Genomic DNA, 17,923 nt, shown 5'->3' on the forward strand with positions numbered 1-17,923 from the left:
GGAATATCACTGATCCTGGATCAGAGACTGAAGTAAGACTGAGGCAGTATCAGTGATCCTGGATCAGAGAGTAAGACTGGGGTAGCATCACTGATCCTGGATCAGTATATGAGGACTGAGGCAGTACCAGTGATCCTGGATCAGAGAGTAAGACTGGGGTAGTATCACTGATCCTGGATCAGTATATGAGGACTGAGGCAGTACCAGTGATCCTGGATCAGAGAGTAAGACTGGGGTAGTATCACTGATCCTGGATCAGTATATGAGGACTGAGGCAGTATCAGTGATCCTGGATCAGAGAGTAAGACTGGGGTAGTATCACTGATCCTGGATCAGTATATGAGGACTGAGGCAGTATCAGTGATCCTGGATCAGAGAGTAAGACTGGGGTAGCATCACTGATCCTGGATCAGTATATGAGGACTGAGGTAGTACCAGTGATCCTGGATCAGAGAGGAAGACTGGGGTAGTATCACTGATCCTGGATCAGTATATGAGGACTGAGGTAGTACCAGTGATCCTGGATCAGAGAGTAAGTCAGGCTGAGCGGTACATTGCTGCCAGACAGGGGCAGCGATGCCAGGGAGACCACCCATCTTTGAGTTCAGACTCCAATGATATGCCTTTAGAGGTGTTCCTTCCTGTGAGGTCATCTTGTCCATCATCAACACCAAAGGAAGACCACATGGTCCGTGCCAGAGGGGTGGTTCCATTGAAGTCCCCCATCACCGCCATATGACACTAATCGGACCACATGTATGTCCCTGGCTTCACATGGAAGGTGGAGAACCCTGGTGTCTCTCATGAATGAGGAGTCTCTTCAACCTCCGTGGAGAGGGATCATTAGGCTGCAGACAACGATAGCATGTAAATAAATGATCTTATTATGGATGGTTGCATGTTGGTGTGGACCTGTGTACTTGTACCTGCGCGTCTGAAACATAAACAGGCACATGAATGGTTAGGTTCAGGGACGTGTTGCTGGTGTGTGTTTGTGTGGACGCTGTCCCGCTGACTTGTCTTCATGTGGTTCCCAGAAGGTTGGTGCCGGGTGTCCTCACACAGCAGTCCTTGACTGATATTTGGTTCCTTACATAACTCCCACGTAGCCACATCGCATTAGCGCACACAGACCCCCCATTCATCTGGAGAGAGGGCCCTGTCTCCCAGAATCAGGGCTGAATACACGCAGTGTTAAACTATACGTAGTCAGATGAACCGGACCTCTGAGGGGGCTGCATTCAACCAGAGGTCGACTAGGCGTCAAGGATGTCTGCTTAACTAGGTAGATCTGTCTTAACTAGGGATGTCGGCCTTAACTAGGGAGATCTGCCTTAACTAGGGAGGTCCGCCTTAACTAGGGAGATCTGCTTGAACTAGGGATGTCTTCCTTAACTAGGGAGACCTGCTTTAACTATGGATGTCTGCTTTATCTAGGCAGGTATGGCTTAACTAGGGAGATCCGCTTTAACTAGGGATCTCTGCCTTAACTAGGCAGGCCTGCTTTAACTATGGATGTCTGGTCTGCCTTAGCTAGGGATGTCCGCTTTAACGAGGGATGTCTGCTTTAATGAGGGATGTCTGCCTTAACGAGGGATGTCTGCCTTAACGAGGCATGGCTGCTTTAACTAGGGTTGTCTGCTTAACTAAATATGTCTGCTTTAACTAAGGTTGTGTTTTGTGACAAAGACACATCAGCACATTTTTAACCCCCTTCTTATAACCTGGGTGATGTTGACTCCCCCTTTTTAATGTAATAATCACAATAGATTAATTATACTGGTGGGGTAAGAGGAGGTGATGGAGTAAGAGGAGTTGGTGGAGTATGAGGAGGTGGTGGAGTATGAGGAGGTGATGGTGTAAGAGGAGGTGATGGGATAAGAGGAGGTGAGGGGGGAGGGGGGTGGTGATGGGGTAGATGGAGGTGATGGGGTAAGTGGAGGTGATGGGGTAAGAGGAGGTGGTGGGGTAAGAGGAGGTGGTGGGGTAAGAGGAGGTGATGGAGTAAGAGGAGGTGAGGGGGGAGGGTGGTGGTGATGGAGGTGATGGGGTAAGTGGAGGTGATGGGGTAAGAGGAGGTGGTGGGGTAAGAGGAGGTGGTGGGGTAAGAGGAGGTGATGGGGTAAGAGGAGGTGATGAGGGGAGGTGGAGGTGATGAGGGGAGGTGGAGGTGGTGGGGTAAGAGGAGGTGATGGAGTAAGAGGAGGTGAGGGGGGAGGGTGGTGGTGATGGAGGTGATGGGGTAAGTGGAGGTGATGGGGGAGGGTGGTGGTGATGGAGGTGATGGGGTAAGTGGAGGTGATGGGGTAAGAGGAGGTGATTGGGTAAGAGGAGGTGATGAGGGGAGGTGGAGGTGGTGGGGTAAGAGGAGGTGATGAGGGGAGGTGGAGGTGATGAGGGGAGGTGGAGGTGGTGGGGTAAGAGGAGGTGGTGGGGGAGGTGGAGGTGGTGGGGTATGAGGAGGTGGTGGGGTAAGAGGAGGTGATGAGGTAAGAGGAGGTGATGAGGGGAGGTGGAGGTGGTGGGGTAGGTGGAGGTGGTGGGGGAGGTGGAGGTGGTGGGGGAGGTGGAGGTGATGAGGGAGGTGGAGGTGGTGGGGGAGGTGGAGGTGGTGGGGGAGGTGGAGGTGGTGGGGGAGGTGGAGGTGATGAGGGGAGGTGGAGGTGGTGGGGGAGGTGGAGGTGGTGGGGTAAGAGGAGGTGGTGGGGTAAGAGGAGGTGGTGGGGTAAGAGGAGGTGGTGGGGGAGGTGGAGGTGGTGGGGGAGGTGGAGGTGGTGGGGGAGGTGGAGGTGGTGGGGGAGGTGGAGGTGATGAGGGAGGTGGAGGTGGTGGGGGAGGTGGAGGTGATGAGGGGAGGTGGAGGTGGTGGGGGAGGTGGAGGTGGTGGGGTAAGAGGAGGTGGTGGGGTAAGAGGAGGTGGTGGGGTAAGAGGAGGTGGTGGGGGAGGTGGAGGTGGTGGGGGAGGTGGAGGTGGTGGGGGAGGTGGAGGTGGTGGGGGAGGTGGAGGTGATGAGGGAGGTGGAGGTGGTGGGGGAGGTGGAGGTGATGAGGGAGGTGGAGGTGGTGGGGTATGAGGAGGTGGTGAGGTAAGAGGAGGTGATGAGGGGAGGTGGAGGTGGTGGGGTAGGTGGAGGTGGTGGGGGAGGTGGAGGTGGTGGGGTATGAGGAGGTGGTGGGGTAAGAGGAGGTGGTGGGGTAAGAGGAGGTGATGGGGTAAGAGGAGGTGATGAGGTAAGAGGAGGTGATGAGGGGAGGTGGAGGTGGTGGGGTAGGTGGAGGTGGTGGGGGAGGTGGAGGTGATGAGGGGAGGTGGAGGTGATGAGGGAGGTGGAGGTGGTGGGGGAGGTGGAGGTGGTGGGGGAGGTGGAGGTGATGAGGGAGGTGGAGGTGGTGGGGGAGGTGGAGGTGGTGGGGGAGGTGGAGGTGATGAGGGAGGTGGAGGTGGTGGGGGAGGTGGAGGTGATGAGGGGAGGTGGAGGTGGTGGGGGAGGTGGAGGTGGTGGGGTAAGAGGAGGTGGTGGGGTAAGAGGAGGTGGTGGGGTAGAGGAGGTGGTGGGGGAGGTGGAGGTGGTGGGGGAGGTGGAGGTGGTGGGGGAGGTGGAGGTGGTGGGGGAGGTGGAGGTGATGAGGGAGGTGGAGGTGGTGGGGGAGGTGGAGGTGATGAGGGAGGTGGAGGTGGTGGGGTATGAGGAGGTGGTGAGGTAAGAGGAGGTGATGAGGGAGGTGGAGGTGGTGGGGTAGGTGGAGGTGGTGGGGGAGGTGGAGGTGATGAGGGGAGGTGGAGGCGGTGGGGGAGGTGGAGGTGATGAGGGAGGTGGAGGTGGTGGGGGAGGTGGAGGTGATGAGGGAGGTGGAGGTGGTGGGGGAGGTGGAGGTGGTGGGGGAGGTGGAGGTGGTGGGGTAAGAGGAGGTGGTGGGGTAAGAGGAGGTGGTGGGGTAAGAGGAGGTGGTGGGGGAGGTGGAGGTGGTGGGGGAGGTGGAGGTGGTGGGGGAGGTGGAGGTGGTGGGGTATGAGGAGGTGGTGGGGTAAGAGGAGGTGGTGGGGTAAGAGGAGGTGATGAGGTAAGAGGAGGTGATGAGGGGAGGTGGAGGTGGTGGGGTAGGTGGAGGTGGTGGGGGAGGTGGAGGTGATGAGGGGAGGTGGAGGTGGTGGGGGAGGTGGAGGTGATGAGGGAGGTGGAGGTGATGAGGGGAGGTGGAGGTGGTGGGGTAAGAGGAGGTGATGAGGGGAGGTGGAGGTGATGAGGGAGGTGGAGGTGGTGGGGGAGGTGGAGGTGGTGGGGTAAGAGGAGGTGGTGGGGTAAGAGGAGGTGGTGGGGTAAGAGGAGGTGGTGGGGGAGGTGGAGGTGGTGGGGGAGGTGGAGGTGGTGGGGGAGGTGGAGGTGGTGGGGTATGAGGAGGTGGTGGGGTAAGAGGAGGTGGTGGGGTAAGAGGAGGTGATGAGGTAAGAGGAGGTGATGAGGGGAGGTGGAGGTGGTGGGGTAGGTGGAGGTGGTGGGGGAGGTGGAGGTGATGAGGGGAGGTGGAGGTGGTGGGGGAGGTGGAGGTGATGAGGGAGGTGGAGGTGATGAGGGGAGGTGGAGGTGGTGGGGTAAGAGGAGGTGATGAGGGGAGGTGGAGGTGATGAGGGGAGGTGGAGGTGATGAGGGAGGTGGAGGTGGTGGGGGAGGTGGAGGTGGTGGGGTAAGAGGAGGTGATGAGGGGAGGTGGAGGTGATGAGGGGAGGTGGAGGTGATGAGGGAGGTGGAGGTGGTGGGGGAGGTGGAGGTGGTGGGGTAAGAGGAGGTGGTGGGGCAGGTGGAGGTGGTGAGGGGAGGTGGAGGTGATTAGGGGAGGTGGAGGTGGTGGGGGAGGTGGAGGTGGTGGGGGAGGTGGAGGTGGTGGGGGAGGTGGAGGTGGTGGGGTATGAGGAGGTGGTGGGGTAAGAGGAGGTGATGAGGTAAGAGGAGGTGATGAGGGGAGGTGGAGGTGGTGGGGTAGGTGGAGGTGGTGGGGGAGGTGGAGGTGATGAGGGAGGTGGAGGTGGTGGGGTATGAGGAGGTGGTGGGGTAAGAGGAGGTGATGAGGTAAGAGGAGGTGATGAGGGGAGGTGGAGGTGGTGGGGGAGGTGGAGGTGGTGGGGGAGGTGGAGGTGATGAGGGAGGTGGAGGTGGTGGGGGGAGGTGGAGGTGATGAGGGAGGTGGAGGTGGTGGGGTAAGAGGAGGTGATGAGGGGAGGTGGAGGTGGTGGGGGAGGTGGAGGTGGTGGGGGAGGTGGTGGGGGAGGTGGTGGGGGAGGTGGAGGTGATGGGGGAGGTGGAGGTGATGAGGGGAGGTGGAGGTGGTGGGGGAGGTGGAGGTGGTGGGGGAGGTGGAGGTGGTGGGGGAGGTGGAGGTGGTGGGGGAGGTGGAGGTGATGAGGGAGGTGGAGGTGGTGGGGGGTCTTCAGTGAGAGCACACGTTCAGGTTCTCCTCTCCGCTGCTCTTCTCCCCTCGGCTCCAGCGGGTCTCAGTGAGCTTCAGTCCATGGAGGGAGCAGACCGCCACACCTAGAGCCTCCACGTCCCAGTAGGTCAGCCGTTCTCACGCATGTTTCTGCTATTACTGGGGTAAAGCTGTGTATTACTGGGTATTATTGTGGTAAAACTTGTTTTGCTGTGGTGTTACTGGGGTACAACAGTGTACTACTGTGGTAAACCTGTGTATTACTGTGCTATAACTTGCATTGCTGTGGTACTACTGCGGTAAAACTGTGGTTAAACTGTGGTATTACTATCTATTGCTGTGATATTACTGTGATATTACTGTGGTACTACTGTGGTATTACTCTGGTATTACTGGGGTATTACTGGGGTATTACTGTGGGATTACTGTGGTCAAAATGTTGAATTACTGTTTATTACTGTGGTATTACTCTGGTACCCATACTGTACTTCAATGTGCATGTGTATTTTGTCATGTCCTATGCGTTAGATTGTGTACAAATTTAAATTTACATTTTCAGTAATTCCCATTTGAATAATGAATTGAATAGCATTGAATGACTTAATTGAAGGAAACTACATATAATACAATTGCAAAATGTTGGATATGACTAAGCCCCAAAATAATATTTAAAATATTTAAATAAAAAGGTTAAAGCTATGGTTAAAAAGTTAATGTATTGACATGCATTGACCGAAATGAGTTGATTAAACCCATTCATCCATACATCCCATTACCGCATTCCCAATGCACCCGTTGGGATCTAGTTGAGGTAGCATCCATACACAGTACAGTAGAGTAGTGTGAATGTACAGGAGTATCCAGTCTCCACCTGATGGACGGCTTGCCTCCTCGGTGAGTTGTGGATGTGTGAGGGGGTTATGTGGGTGAAAGAGGCAGTGTGCTCTGCTGATACAGGAGGGCTCTGTTGGGCCTCTCTACAGACCCTACAGCCCTCTCTCCTTCCTGCTCAAACCGCCGCTCTATGGAGATTTACTTTCCTCACTCCAATATCGCCGGTGAATCGATGCACAGTGGTCGCTATTGGAAACACACGAGGGGTGTTTGTCTAGCGGTCCACGAGCGATGAATGTCACCGGATGTTTGAGTGAAGATATCATTGTGCTTGGTGGCCCTAAAAGCTTTGATTACCGAATGGGAAATTATAAACAGGATAAATAGATTTCCTAATGAGTCTAAACTTCAGTCTAAACCTGCCTTTAACCTGGGCCTCAACCATGAATCCGCTGGGAGGTAATTAGGAGTAGGGTTAGTTGGGTTAAGGTTAGTAGGGTTAGAGTGAGGGGGGTTAGTAGGGTTAGGGTTAAGGTGAGTCGAGTTAGATCTGCTGAGATGGGTTAATCAAGAGAGTGTGTCAGTGGTGGCGTGGATGATGTGGTCGGTGAGGTCAGTAGTGAATGGGGGCTCTGTATACGCCGAGAGCTGGGTGGTTCACAAAAAAATGACTTTTCTGAAATGAAACCGTCTGCTTCCACCAAGTTTGACTTTTCTTTCTTTCTGAATTCTCCTCTAGGAAAGACTCCCGCTTGCTGTTTCACAGAGGACGTATACTGGACGGAACTTGTCCTTGTGTTCATATACCCGAGGCCTCCAGAGGATTTCTGCTTCTGTTTCAAAATGCTGCTCTCTCTCTGTCTTGTCCTGCTCATCACTTCTGTCCCCGCCCGTCACACCCCAGCCAACGAGAAGAGGAACTCCACGGGAAGTGACACGATCAAATCCGATGCCACTGTCACCCCTTCTATCCTGAAATACATTCCCGCTCTTGCCAAACAGACCACTCTGGCCTCCCCAAAGCCAAATGTAGCAGACCAAACGACTCCCACCCCCCTGATGGTCAAGCAGAAACCTGTGGTGGTCAACGGGACAAAGACCACGAAGGTGAAGAAAGCGTCCGCGTTAAGCCACGCCCTCCCTTCAACCTCACCAAAGACACTGCCAGCGGCCATTAAGGACAAGCACGCCATTAATAAGACCAGAACTCCTCCCACTCGTGATGTCAAAATCATTAAAAACAAACTTGTTGCTGCTGTCACAGATGGTGCCACCAAAACCGCTAAAGACAAGCCTACAGCTTCAACAAATCAAACCACCTCGATCAAATCTCCTGCAATCAGCATTTCCGGCCCAACCGTCTTTCAGGGAGTTCAGTCGACGCACACACCTTCAAGCGAGGCCGTCACAGAGAAGCCCGGCCTTATAATAACTAAACCAGCCAGCAAGGACAGGCCGACGACCTCAGTCAATCAGACCTCAACCAGTAATGTGAGGTCTGCCAAAGCCATCAAAACGCCCGCGGTGACCAGTGGGCCGAAGGACGCCGGGACCAGCGAGAGGTGTGACGGCGTCCACACCACGAAGCAGGAGGTGAAGCTGAAGCCTGGCTCTCCCCTGGTGGTGACCCATAAGATCAGCCTTGTGCCTGCAGGCTGCTCCGAGAGCTGCCAGGCTGAGATGGAGGCTCTGAGGATACGTGTAGAGCGACTGGAGAAGGAGATGACCGCTCTGAAAGGTCAACGTACGGATGGAGTCCTCTTTAACACACGCTTTCTTCATGAATGTTTTGCATGTGTTCGCTTTTAAAGTCATAATGTGTAAGATTTACTAATATATTATTATATTTAAGCAAAGTAAAATGATCTACTGCATTTGTAAAAAGGTAAATAAAGGGAATGAGTTGTGACATGACTAGCGTGTTGGCTCAGGATGCTGGTTGTTGACCGGCCGCAAACATAGCAAGTAAAGAGAAAACATGTTTGCGTTGGTGTTTTCTTAATTCTGATCATTGTCACTTTAAATACTCATGTGCTGCTTGTCTTCTTTTCTTTCCATCCAGGGAAGTGTCCAAACGAATGTAATGGAAATGGTGAATGTGAGATGGGGAGATGTGTGTGTTCGGTGGGGTTCCAAGGCCCTGACTGCAGTAGGTGTGCTCCTGGAGTCAACTGTGAAACAAGTGAGTCCGTAACTGGCTTCGCAATAAAACCCTGAAATATTAAGTTAATTGTTTTTTAAAGTCATCACAGTGAAAATGGTTCACGCATTCCTCAAACTCAGTTGCTGTTGTTATATTTCAGAAGGGGACAAAGGGAAGGTCAAGACGAACGTAGAGATGGTGAAGATACCCCAGGACAAGAACACAAAGGCAGAGCAAACGCTTTCTCAGAAAAAAGAGCAGACTCTAACTCTGGCCACACCTGGGAAGGTGAGCACAGTGAAAACCCAAGCAAGACAAGAGACTACCGCTGTCAAAATAAATACCAAAGACTCTGCAAGCGCCAGAAAGTCTGTGCAGCTGACCGTGGGTCAGGTTCTTCTGAAACACAAGGGCAGGAAGCAGGAGGAGGCCCGTGAAGGGAGAACTACAGCCCTGGCCAGCAGAGAACTCTCACCCAAATCTGAAGCCAAACAGGTGATGATGAAAGAAGGGGTCATGGCTAACGCACATGCTACCGCTGGCCAGCTGCAAGACCAGCCACAGACCAATGTGACATTGGGGGCTCAGGAAGTGACCAATGGTACTGCCAAAGTTCAGACTCTTTTGACCAAGGCCATTGAAACATCTGACGTGAAGAAGTCCCTACATCCTTCCACACTGGCTGAGAAAGATGTCACCCAATCATCTGCCCATACACTGATTAAAGAGGTCAAAACCGGGAGTGTTAACAATTCACATGTGGTGCAGACTGTTGATAACAAAAAGACTCAAATGACCAAGATCAGCTCTGGGAAAGCTATTTTAAGTAGAACCACTGCCGGTAAAGACAAGCAGACTACTTCAGTGAAAACACTTTCAAGTGATGTTAAGCCTGCCCTCACATTGGCTAAAACAGTGCTCTCCACGGCAACAAAAAAAGTTGCTGGTGGTAACACAACAGGCAAAGAAAAGCAAGTGTCGGCTGTCGATCAGATAACCTCAGTCAAAACACATACAAGTGATATTAAGCCTGCTCTCACAGTGGCTAAAACAGTGCTCTCCACGGCAACAAAAAACGCCACTGGTGGTAACACAACAGGCAAAGATAAGCAAGTGTCTGCAGTCGATCATATAACTACAGTTAAAACCCATTCAAGTGGTGTTAAAACAGTGGTTTCAACCGCATCCAAAACGGTGAAAACCACTGGTACCACTGACAGCAAAGACAAGCCAACAACTTCGGTCAGTCAGAAGACTTCACTTAAAACATTGAGCGATTTGAAGCCTAACACAGAAACTACCATTCTTACAGAGGTTAGGACTACTCAGTCTAGAGTCACAAAGCCTGCGACAGGCAGGGGTACAACAACGATCACCAAAGACAAGTCTGCAACTTCAGTTTTGACAAGTGATTTGACAACTTTAGTCAATCAGTCTGCTGATGCAAAGTCAACCAAAGACACTCCAGTCGATCCGTTTTTGGTTACAAAGTCTTCTACAAACAACGCTACACTGAGCGCCAAAGACAAGCCCACGCCCACAGCCAACCATACAGAGGTGATCAAGTCACACAGGGATGGAAAGGCTGCCAAAACTCAGACAAGCAAGGTTGGCTCCGGGAAAGCAAAAGGTACACAGAAGAGCCAGACTTCAGTGAACGTGACCAGTGTAGAACATGGAGAGGCGTCCGCTAAGGAGACGCTCGTCCAGGTAACCGGGGATACGGCAACACAACAGCACACAAGCAGGAAATCCGGAGGGGGTCTGGGTTCTGTGAAGGTCTCCGACGTGTCCTCGTACAGCTTCACCCTCACATGGTCGGCTCCAGCGGGGATGTTCAAGAACTTTACTGTGATCAGGAGAGAGCAGAGGATGGAGGCTGAGGGAACAGTAGACGAAGAGGCAGCGGACGGACAACCGGGCATTGACGACATGGCAACCACCGCCTCAAAGAACATGACGGCAGGGCAGGCGCTGAAGGAAAACACGGACGCAACGGCTTCTTCGGCTAAAGCCACCGGCTCCAGAGGAAAAGCAGAGGAGCAGAGAATCTCCCTGGTTCTTCCTGGGAATGTACGTGCGGTGGACTTCGACCACCTCCAGGCAAACACACGCTACCTCCTGCAGATATTCGGCACAGCCTCTGGGAGAAGGTCCAAGATCCACAGGACATCCATTACTACAGGTAAAAGTCTCCATCATGGGTTACTCAAATAAAGCCACACACATGCTAACACGCCTTGATGTTACCTCAGGGCCTGAGCCGGCGACGGAGATGGTGTTCAGCAACGTGACCGAGTCGTCTGTCACGGTCTCCTGGTCTAAACCGAAGAGCGCCTTCACCGGCTTCAGGGTCACATACACCAACTCTATTACAGGTTTGGTAAAGTTGTTGCTTCCTTCAGTATTACCCACCTCGATATCAAAACCCCTCATTCCATGGCTGTTCACTGTTCCTGATTCAATAGAAGCCTCTGTGTGTGTCTCATCCTGCCAGGCGAGAGCAGCTTTGAGGCGGTGGAGTTCCAGCCTTCCCATGTTGTCCTGTCCCATTTGGGTGCCGGGTCCTCCTACATCATCACCGTGACAACCAGCCAAGGACACGCCCAGAGTGATGCCCTCACATCCCACATCACCACTGGTACACACGTTCACCTCAACCTGCTCCTGGAGCAGACATAGCATATCCTAACCTGGTACCATAAGCTACTGTACATAGTACACCCTCACCTGCTACCATAAACTACTGCAGCAGACATAGCACAGCCTCACCTGGAACCATAGCTAGTGTACCAGACACAGCACACCCTCACCTGGAACCATAGCTAGTGTACCAGACACAGCACACCCTCACCTGGTACCATAAGCTACTGTACCAGACATAGTATGCCCTCACCTGGTACCATAGCTAGTGTACCAGACATAGCACACCCTCACCTGGTACCAAATCTCTTTGCCCAGACATAGTTCAGCGTCGCCTGGTACCATAAGCCAACCATGATGTGTGTCTTGGTCTTTGAGAACGTTGAATTGACCCCATCTATATCCTCTCTCTGCAGTGCCCGCCCCTCCGTTGCAGTTCAGAGTGGTGGATGTGACGGACACCAGAGCTCTGCTGCAGTGGACGCCGAGCCCGGGGAGAGTGGATCGCTTCATCATCAGCTACGAGTCGGCCAAGAGTGAGTTTGGAGATCCTTTGAATATACATTCAGGACACTGAGCAGACTCTTTTATCAAAATCGACTTACAAGAATTTGAGAAACAACACTATATCTCTGTTGGTACAGTAAGGATGCTCATGGAACCAAGTGCCAAGCACTAACATCGCTAGGATACTCATTCCCGTATACAAGAATGCTAGCTAGGAAACGATGCTGCACAAAGCTAAGTACTGTTCTTAAGTGTCAGGACGTACAACGTAGAATAAGTGAGTAGGAGGGGTGGGAGGGTTAGGGGGGAGGCTATGCAGAGTCTCTGTGAACTCTGAGTGATCCCCCGTCAGTCCCTAACGTGACGGTGACGGTGATGGTGTCGGGCCGGGCCGTGGAGCACCAGCTGAGGGCTCTGCAGCGGGGGACGGTGTACAGGGTGAAGGCTCTGAGCCAGAAGAACAGCTTCCAGAGCCAAGCCGTTTCCACCACCTTCACCACCGCCAGCAGTGAGTCACTGGAGTCCGTTATCTATCGTATCATTACTATGTTACTACTGTATTATAGTGGGCTACATGATGATATTACTGTATTGTGTATTATAATGATGTAGAAACGGTGTTATGATTTTACTATATTGTGAATTGTTGTACATTTTATTACTTGTTGCATTTCATATTGTGCTCCCCAGCGGTGAAGCCCAGCGCGGTAGGCCCGCGTTCTGCTGTCATCACGTGGAAAACTTCCAGCATCTCCTACCAACGTTACAGGATAACCTACCATGGAGTAGGAGAGGAGAGCAAGGTGAGGCCCGGCTAAAGGAGGGCCTACCATGTAGTGTAGAGGAGACACAGCTATAAGAAGACCTACCAGATAGTAGTAGGAGACACAGCTATAGTAAGACCTACCATGTAGTGTAGAGGAGACACAGCTATAAGAAGACCTACCATGTAGTGTAGAGGAGACGCAGCCATAGTAGGACCTACCATGTAGTGTAGAGGAGTCACAGCTATAAGAAGACCTACCATGTAGTGTAGAGGAGTCACAGCTATAAGAAGACCTACCATGTAGTAGGAGGAGTCACAGCTATAGTAGGACCTACCATGTAGTGTAGAGGAGTCACAGCTATAGTAGGACCTACCATGTAGTAGGGAGTCACAGCTATAGTAGGACCTACCATGTAGTAGGAGGAGTCACAGCTATAGTAGGACCTACCATGTAGTAGGAGGAGTCTCAGCTATAGTAGGACCTACCATGTAGGAGGAGGAGTCTCAGCTATAGTAGGACCTACCATGTAGGAGGAGGAGTCTCAGCTATAGTAGGACCTACCATGTAGGAGGAGGAGTCTCAGCTATAGTAGGACCTACCATGTAGGAGGAGGAGTCTCAGCTATAGTAGGACCTACCATGTAGGAGCCCCTCCTACCTCTTGTGTGACCCAGCCTAATGGGAGGATGGTGTGTGTTTCAGGAGGTGATCCTGGACCCTACCGTCACAGAGTACCGGCTCACTAGGCTGCAGCCCGTGAGCCGCTACGTGGTCTTGGTTCAGGGGGAGAGGGACGGCCTCTACACCTCCGTTGTGACCTCAGAGTTTGTAACAGGTAATACAGTGATGTGTTCATGTTCCGGGGCCTGAGTTCCACTGGGTCTGGGACCGGCAGCCGAGGCCATCACAACATTCTGATTCTTCCATGGCCTCGATAACTAACTAAGTGGTAAATGTACTGCATTTATACAGCGCTTTTCTAACCATAGGTCACCCAAAGCGCTTTAAAATACTGCCCAACATTCACACTCACATTCACATAACGCTGGCGGAGCCGATTAGCAGGGCGGCAGCCAGCCCGTCAGGAGCAGTCAGGGTGAGGTGTCTCGCTCGGGGACACCTCGACACTCCGGGGATCCAACCAGCAACCCACCTGTTACCAGCCAAGCGGCTCTACCTCCTGGGCCTCCCTTCTAAATCAAACACATTTCTTCTCTGTTCTCGATCCTGGTCTCCTATTTGTCGTTGTGGCCTCAGCTGTGGCTCCGATTGGAAGGAGAGCAGGAGCTTAATAACTTCATATGAACGTAAACTCCAGAACCCGCCCTGTGTCGTCCTCGTTGCGTGACGACCCCCCGCTCACGAGGTTCCTCCGCCTCAGGGACGCTGCGGTTCCCGTCCCCGGCGGACTGCTCCGAGGAGCTGCAGAACGGGGCGCGGCCGTCGGGCGAGGCCGACATCTACCCCCAGGGGAGGGAGGGCGGAGCCCAGCGGGTCTACTGCGACATGGAGACCGACGGCGGCGGCTGGACGGTGAGGCCGAACCCGCTCCTCACCCCCCTCCCCCTCTGGTCCTCACCCCCTCCTCACCCCCCTCCCCCCCTCACCCCCCTGGGTCTCTGTCGTCGTCGTCCCCCTCCTCACCCCCTTCCCCATCTGTCCCCCCCCCTCCTCACCCCCTGGGTCTCACCCCCCTCCCCCTCTGGTCCTCACCCCCCCTCACCCCCCTGGGTCTCTGTCATCCCCCCCCCCCCCCTCCTCACCCCCCTCCCCCCTCCTCACCCCCTGGGTCTCACCCCCCTCTCCCTCTGGTCCTCACCCCCCTCCCCCTCTGGTCCTCACCCCCTCCTCACCCCCCTCCCCATCTGCCCCCCTCCTCTCCCCCCTCCCCCTCTGGTCTCTCCTCACCCCCCTCCTCACCTCCTGTCTATCCTCACCCCCCTCCCCCTCTGGTCTCTCCTCACCCCCTCCTCACCCCCTGTCTGTCCTCACCCCCCTCCCCCTCTGGTCCTCACCCCCCTCCCCCTCTGGTCCTCACCCCCCTCCCCCTCTGGTCCTCACCCCCCTCCTCACCCCCTGTCTATCCTCACCCCCCTCCCCCTCTGGTCCTCACGTTATCCCCCCCTCCCCCCCCCTCCCCCCCTCCTCCCCCCCTGTCCGTCTGTCTCCCAGGTGTTCCAGCGGAGGATGAACGGGAACACTGACTTCTACAGGAGCTGGAGCGAGTACAGGGTGGGCTTTGGGAACGTCAGCCAGGAGTTCTGGATCGGTACGTCTAGAGCTACACCCGTATGGTCGTCACAATGTTAGTTACTCCACCCGTATGGTCGTCACAATGTTAGTTACTCCACCCGTATGGTCGTCACAATGTTAGTTACTCCACCCGTATGGTCGTCACAATGTTAGTTACTCCACCCGTATGGTCGTTACACTGTTAGTTACTCCACCCGTATGGTCGTCACAATGTTAGTTACTCCACCCGTATGGTCGTCACAATGTTAGTTACTCCACCCGTATGGTTGTTACACTGTTAGTTACTCCACCCGTATGGTCGTCACAATGTTAGTTACTTCACCCGTATGGTCGTCACAATGTTAGTTACTCCACCCGTATGGTCGTCACAATGTTAGTTACTCCACCCGTATGGTCGCTACACTGTTAGTTACTCCACCCGTATGGTCGTTACACTGTTAGTTATTCCACCCTTATGTCAGTATACTGTTAGTTACTCCACCCTTTAGTGTCTCCACAATACACTGTTAGTTACTCCACCCTTATGGTCATGAAATTACGCTGTTAGTTACTCTACCCTTTAGTGTCTCCACATTACACTGTTAGTTACTCCACCCTTTAGTGTCTCCACATTACACTGTTAGTTACTCCACCCTTCAGTGTCTCCACATTACACTGTTAGTGACTCCACCCTTTAGTGTCTCCACATTACACGGTCGTCACAATGTTAGTTACTCCACCCGTATGGTCGTCACAATGTTAGTTACTCCACCCGTATGGTCGTCACAATGTTAGTTACTCCACCCGTATGGTCGTTACACTGTTAGTTACTCCACCCGTATGGTCGTCACAATGTTAGTTACTTCACCCGTATGGTCGTCACAATGTTAGTTACTCCACCCGTATGGTCGTCACAATGTTAGTTACTCCACCCGTATGGTCGCTACACTGTTAGTTACTCCACCCGTATGGTCGTTACACTGTTAGTTATTCCACCCTTATGTCAGTATACTGTTAGTTACTCCACCCTTTAGTGTCTCCACAATACACTGTTAGTTACTCCACCCTTATGGTCATGAAATTACGCTGTTAGTTACTCTACCCTTTAGTGTCTCCACATTACACTGTTAGTTACTCCACCCTTTAGTGTCTCCACATTACACTGTTAGTTACTCCACCCTTCAGTGTCTCCACATTACACTGTTAGTGACTCCACCCTTTAGTGTCTCCACATTACACTGTTAGTGACTCCACCCTTTAGTGTCTCCACATTACACTGTTAGTGACTCCCTCTGCTCCACCTTTGATCCACGCGGCTTTGCCTCCACCAGGTAACGAGCTCCTGCACCACCTGACCCAGGCGGGCTCCATGGCCATGAGGGTGGAGCTGCGGGCGGAGAACGAGACGGCCTACGCCCACTACTCCACCTTCAGCGTGGCCTCGGAGGAGAACCACTACAGCCTCCAGCTGTCGGGGTTCACCGGCACCGCAGGTGGGGACGACAAACATCTGGATCACTGCTGGGAAACAGCTGCTCGTCCACACTCACCTCCAGGGGCGTTCGGCAGACGCTTTCACCCAAAGAGAATTAGAATAACGCCTAAAAAAAATAAGTTTGGTTCCTGTTGGTTGTCAGTTGAGGTCATGGGTAGGTAGGGAATTTATTTTATTTATTTATTTTTTTTTTTTTTTTTCAGCAGCAGCGAATGATAGGTAGGTTGTTTTCATTTAAAAACAAGAAAATTCGCTCATCCTTGTACAGAATGAAGAGGTGCTGTACCAAAACGTAATTATAGTTTGCCTGAAAAAATATAAGAATATATATATATATATATATATATTTTTTTTATAAAGCTCATAAAATAATTTAGGTCGCACATAAATTGACAGGGTCGGTCGGAAACCGAAACCAAACAAAAAAATGTTTTAGGCCTAAGTAGATTCGTCAGAAGAAAGAGAAGAATATATATATATCTCTGTGGGTACAGTAAGGATGTTCATAGAACCAAGTACCAAGCACTAACCATCACTAGGTTAACCCATTCCCCGTATACAACCGAGAAAGCAGGGATAAGATGCTACACGATGCTGAGAACTATTTTTAAGTGCCAGGCGTGCCTAAGAGGGGTGGGAGGGTAAGGGGGGAGCTATGCAGGATCTAGATGAACTGACACAGATTTGTTTGCCTGGTCATTCCCCGTACACAACAGAGATAGCTAGGATAATATGCTACATGATGCTAACTGCTATTTTTGAGGGGAAGCTACTCTTGAGCAGATGTTTAGAGCTAGTCCGTGGGCACCAGGAGGAGATGTGTAGAATACCCGAGGCCTCACTCCCTCACTGCCGTCTCGCTGAACCCTCTCCGTCCCCAGGGGACTCCATGAAGTACCACAACGGCCGGCCGTTCTCCACCCACGACCAGGACCCCGACCCCCTGGGGATCCACTGCGCCCGGGCCTACATGGGGGGGTGGTGGTACAAGAACTGCTACAAGGCCAACCTGAACGGGCTCTACGGCGTCGGCTCCAACAACCAGGTACACCTCGTCCACCAACGGGGGGGGGGGGGGGGGGCTGGATCTAACCGGGCGGAGACGGAGAGAGGATGGGGGTGGAGTCTGGTCGGGTTCAAGCAGGGATAGGGTTAAGGAAGGGGTTAGCGTTAGGAGCGCTCTGACGTCTTCTGTGTCTCTCCTTCCCGTCAGGGCGTGGTGTGGATCGACTGGAAGGGTAAAGACTCTTCTCTACCTTCCACTGAGATGAAGATCCGACCGGCCGCCTTCTCCCCCTCCACTGCCCAAGGCTGAGGCCGTCTGATACTAGCGGTTAAGGTCCGCCTCCCCTCATAATTCACATGGTTAAGCTCCGCCTCTTCCCCTCATAATACACAATTAAGCTACGCCTCCCCACATAATACATTTGGTGAAGCTCCGCCTATTCCCCTCATAATACACATGGTTAAGCTCTGCCTCTTTCCCTCACACATGGATAGGCTCCGCCTCCCCTCGTAATACACATGGTTAGGCTCCGCCTCCCCTCATTATACACACGGTTAAGGTCCGCCTTCTGCATATTAAACAGTATTTTGACAGCTGCATGCCAAGTTTGTTTTGCTTTCTTTTTGCTGTGTCAACATCAGTTACTATTTTTTTTACAAAACAGAAAAGATAAACGTCTTTTTTTTTATCATTGATTTTATGTTTCACTCTGTGTTTTGTCTGTTTCGTTCCGGCTCGAACTCCACACATACTTTGTGACATTGTTGTAGAAAGTGTTTCCATGAGCACCCAACCCCATTGTGATGCAGTTCATTTTGTCCTCTGGATCGCAGATTGTGATGAATAAAAACAAGAGTTTCTGGGCGTCAGGGC

At 52.7% G+C, this 17,923-nt stretch overlaps 1 protein-coding gene across 3 annotated transcripts; it reads left to right on the forward strand.

Annotated features, from left to right (window-relative positions):
* The first annotated feature begins 5,406 nt into the window (after positions 1–5,406).
* tnxba (tenascin XBa) lies at positions 5,407–17,915 on the forward strand. Of its 3 annotated transcripts, none has more exons than XM_060055271.1 (15): positions 5,407–5,551; positions 6,998–8,002; positions 8,321–8,440; positions 8,562–10,586; positions 10,657–10,779; positions 10,899–11,042; positions 11,461–11,580; positions 11,904–12,059; positions 12,242–12,354; positions 13,020–13,152; positions 13,699–13,850; positions 14,490–14,586; positions 15,881–16,042; positions 16,926–17,089; positions 17,258–17,915. In XM_060055271.1, exons 2-15 carry the CDS (start codon positions 7,102–7,104, stop codon positions 17,357–17,359), a joined length of 4,512 nt encoding a protein of 1,503 aa, XP_059911254.1. In that variant the 5' UTR covers positions 5,407–5,551; positions 6,998–7,101; the 3' UTR covers positions 17,360–17,915. The 3 variants fall into 3 exon arrangements, with proteins under 3 accessions (XP_059911254.1, XP_059911253.1, XP_059911255.1); XM_060055270.1 differs by having other exon boundaries at positions 5,407–5,547; XM_060055272.1 differs by having other exon boundaries at positions 5,407–5,547; positions 6,998–7,996.
* Positions 17,916–17,923: the final 8 nt, after the last annotated feature.

The sequence above is a fragment of the Gadus macrocephalus genome, chromosome 6, assembly GCF_031168955.1.
Source record: "Gadus macrocephalus chromosome 6, ASM3116895v1".
In the NCBI taxonomy this organism is placed as follows: domain Eukaryota; kingdom Metazoa; phylum Chordata; class Actinopteri; order Gadiformes; family Gadidae; genus Gadus; species Gadus macrocephalus.